Source organism: Charadrius vociferus, unplaced genomic scaffold (assembly GCF_000708025.1).
Source record: "Charadrius vociferus isolate BGI_N301 unplaced genomic scaffold, ASM70802v2 scaffold1754, whole genome shotgun sequence".
NCBI lineage: Eukaryota > Metazoa > Chordata > Aves > Charadriiformes > Charadriidae > Charadrius > Charadrius vociferus.
In genome coordinates this window covers 3,022-5,334 of record NW_009648167.1, presented here as the reverse complement: position 1 = coordinate 5,334, position 2,313 = coordinate 3,022, and the positions used below count along the sequence as shown (strand labels likewise).

The 2,313-nt window shown below is 58.5% G+C and overlaps 1 protein-coding gene across 2 annotated transcripts in view; it reads right to left on the bottom strand.

The window, feature by feature from the left end:
* GMEB1 (glucocorticoid modulatory element binding protein 1) overlaps positions 1-1,629 on the bottom strand; it is a 9,364-nt gene extending 7,735 nt beyond the window's left edge. Inside the window, exons 1-2 of one of the 2 annotated variants that reach the window (XM_009884101.1) lie at positions 1,502-1,629; positions 381-493 (exon numbers count right to left, since the gene is read on the bottom strand). In XM_009884101.1, coding sequence (XP_009882403.1) covers positions 381-493; positions 1,502-1,629 — 241 coding nt within the window. The remainder of the gene's footprint in view (positions 1-380; positions 494-1,501) is intronic. The other variant, XM_009884102.1, reaches the window with a different exon arrangement.
* Positions 1,630-2,313: the final 684 nt, after the last annotated feature.

The window sequence follows — 2,313 nt, the reverse complement described above, 5'->3', positions numbered from 1 at the left end:
TTCGTTCAGCAAAGAACCGTCAAGCAGAGTCTGACGCTTCAGCCAGCGCAGACACAACCGCCGTCCTCATAACCATCATCCCTGCCTGCTCGTGTCTGCGCACCAACGCTAAGGAGAAACCTCGGCTCCCCTGCACCCTGTGGGAGCCCTTACCATTCATCGCAGGAGAGCCAGGATCTCAGTTCCAGGACTTTGAGACCAAGCAGTAACAGCAGACTCTTATTCCAGAGTATGCCCAGACCCTGCACCCACATCCACGCCCGGGAAACTGCATCTGCAGGGGCAGAGCCAGAAGGAAGCCCAGGGAACCGGAGACACCAGCTCAGCGGCGACCAGCCCTGCAGAGGAGGGGATTCTGCCCACGCCAAGCAGGAACTCACCGATCCCTTCTTCTAGCTTGTGGATGGTGTGGGTTTCGACGGCCACTACGGCGGCGCTGGCCTCGGAGCCCTCTTGGTAAATCCTGTGGTGAAAGCGTCCATTGATAAAGAAACTATATAAATCACGGAAAATTAAGATTCACAGCGCGGGGTTAAAAATTCAGTTTGTTTCTTTCTTGCCTGTCCTTGAGGGACGTGGATTTCGTTTGATACGGTTTCAATCACGGGCATTTTTTTTTTGGCACGTACAAAACACGATAATAATCCCAAGGACTGAAACACGCAGAGGCGTTCCCAGTCCTGTCATCACCCCCTCCACGTTGCCAGCGCCACCGAAGCAGCTCTGCAGCGCGCTTCCCTGTGCCTTCTCCTCCGGTTTCTGATACAGGCGGTTACCCACGACAACAGGAAGCAGAGCTCAATGTCCCAGGATTTCCCTTCCAGCCCCGTGTGACACTGCAGCACTGGTGATCACGCAGGGAAGTGTCACCGTCAGGCCTAGAGCCACACTGCTCTGCGAATATTATCAAACTGGAGCCAGTATATTTACGTTCTGATTGATCCAGAGTTAAGATGAAGCGCCTGGTGGCGGCCACTTCCCCGCAGCAGCTGCCAGGGGCACCACAAAATTCCCTCCAGTGTCCCAGCTTCATTGGATTTTAGAGGAGGATTATTTCAGGGGAAAGCTGGCACTGAGGCATCTGCAGATCTGGACACACGGGCACAGACCACCACGTACAGCAGCTGCAGCGTGGCAAAAAACCCACCCGGGGGCTGGAAAGGGAAGAGGGAGACCGGGAGGACGCGTAGCTGGGGCAGCAGCGTAACCACCTCGCTGATTCCCCACCGCCACAGCCATCGCCGGGCTGCCGTGATCCAGAGACAGCATCGCACGGACACGTCCCCGCAGGACAATTTCAGTCCTCGGAGGCCCCATGACAACGACACACACAAAAGCTTTTTTGCGTTGTATTTTCCTTTCTACCATACGTGGCACAAAACCGACGCAGTCCTGGAAAACGCAGCGATGCTCGGTCCCCACACCACGAAAATCTCCAGGGATCCCCCCCCGCCACATCCCACCCCGCACCTCCCAGACACCCCGGTACCATCCAACTCACCCTTGCTGCACCGGCTGGAGCTGCAAGATCACTTGGGTTTTGGTATCCTCCGGGTTCTCCCCTTCGTTTCCGTCACTTGGTACAACCACCACATCACCCACAGGGACGCTCACTTCGGCATTCGCCATCTCTCACATGAAGCCCGGCGGTGGCGGGGTGCGGCGGTGCTGCAGAGGGCAAAGCAGAGGCAGGTCTGTAGCGCGGCAGCACCGCTGCCTGTGCGGGCAGAGGGGCAGGCAGCGGTCTGTGAGCATCATCGCCCAGTTCCGCCACGGCAAAAGCCGGGCTAGTGAGGACCGCGGGGCCGGCAGAGCAAAGCTCCGGCTCCAAAGAGGGGACCAGGCGGTTTAAATTCACCAACAGAGAGAGACGGCAAATGCCTGTGGATACACAGGAGGATTTCTCTTCCCCTCTCCATCATGATAGCTGGGAACATCTCACCCGACAACACAAAACCGACAGAGGCAGATCCCCCCGGTGCCATCCCACTCGTAACTTCCCCAGCCGGCAGCAGCTCCCGGCCGCCCTTGGGATGCTCTGATCCCTCGCCACCAGGGCTGACCCTTCCCACCATCTGCGGAGGAGCTGCTATTCCCGGCGGCAGAGGTGGAGATCCCACAGGAGATCCTCGCAGGGGGGTCACAAAGGTGGTTTTGTTGCTGCTGTGGGGCTGGAGCTCAGCCCTGCGCATCGGGATCACCCCCGCGGGGTTTAAAAGCTTTTGGGAAAGCGCTTCTGTCAGGACAGGACCTCACGGGAGGCGATGGCGGGCTCGGTGGCCCACAGCTGGGACAAGCGAGGAGAGCCACCGG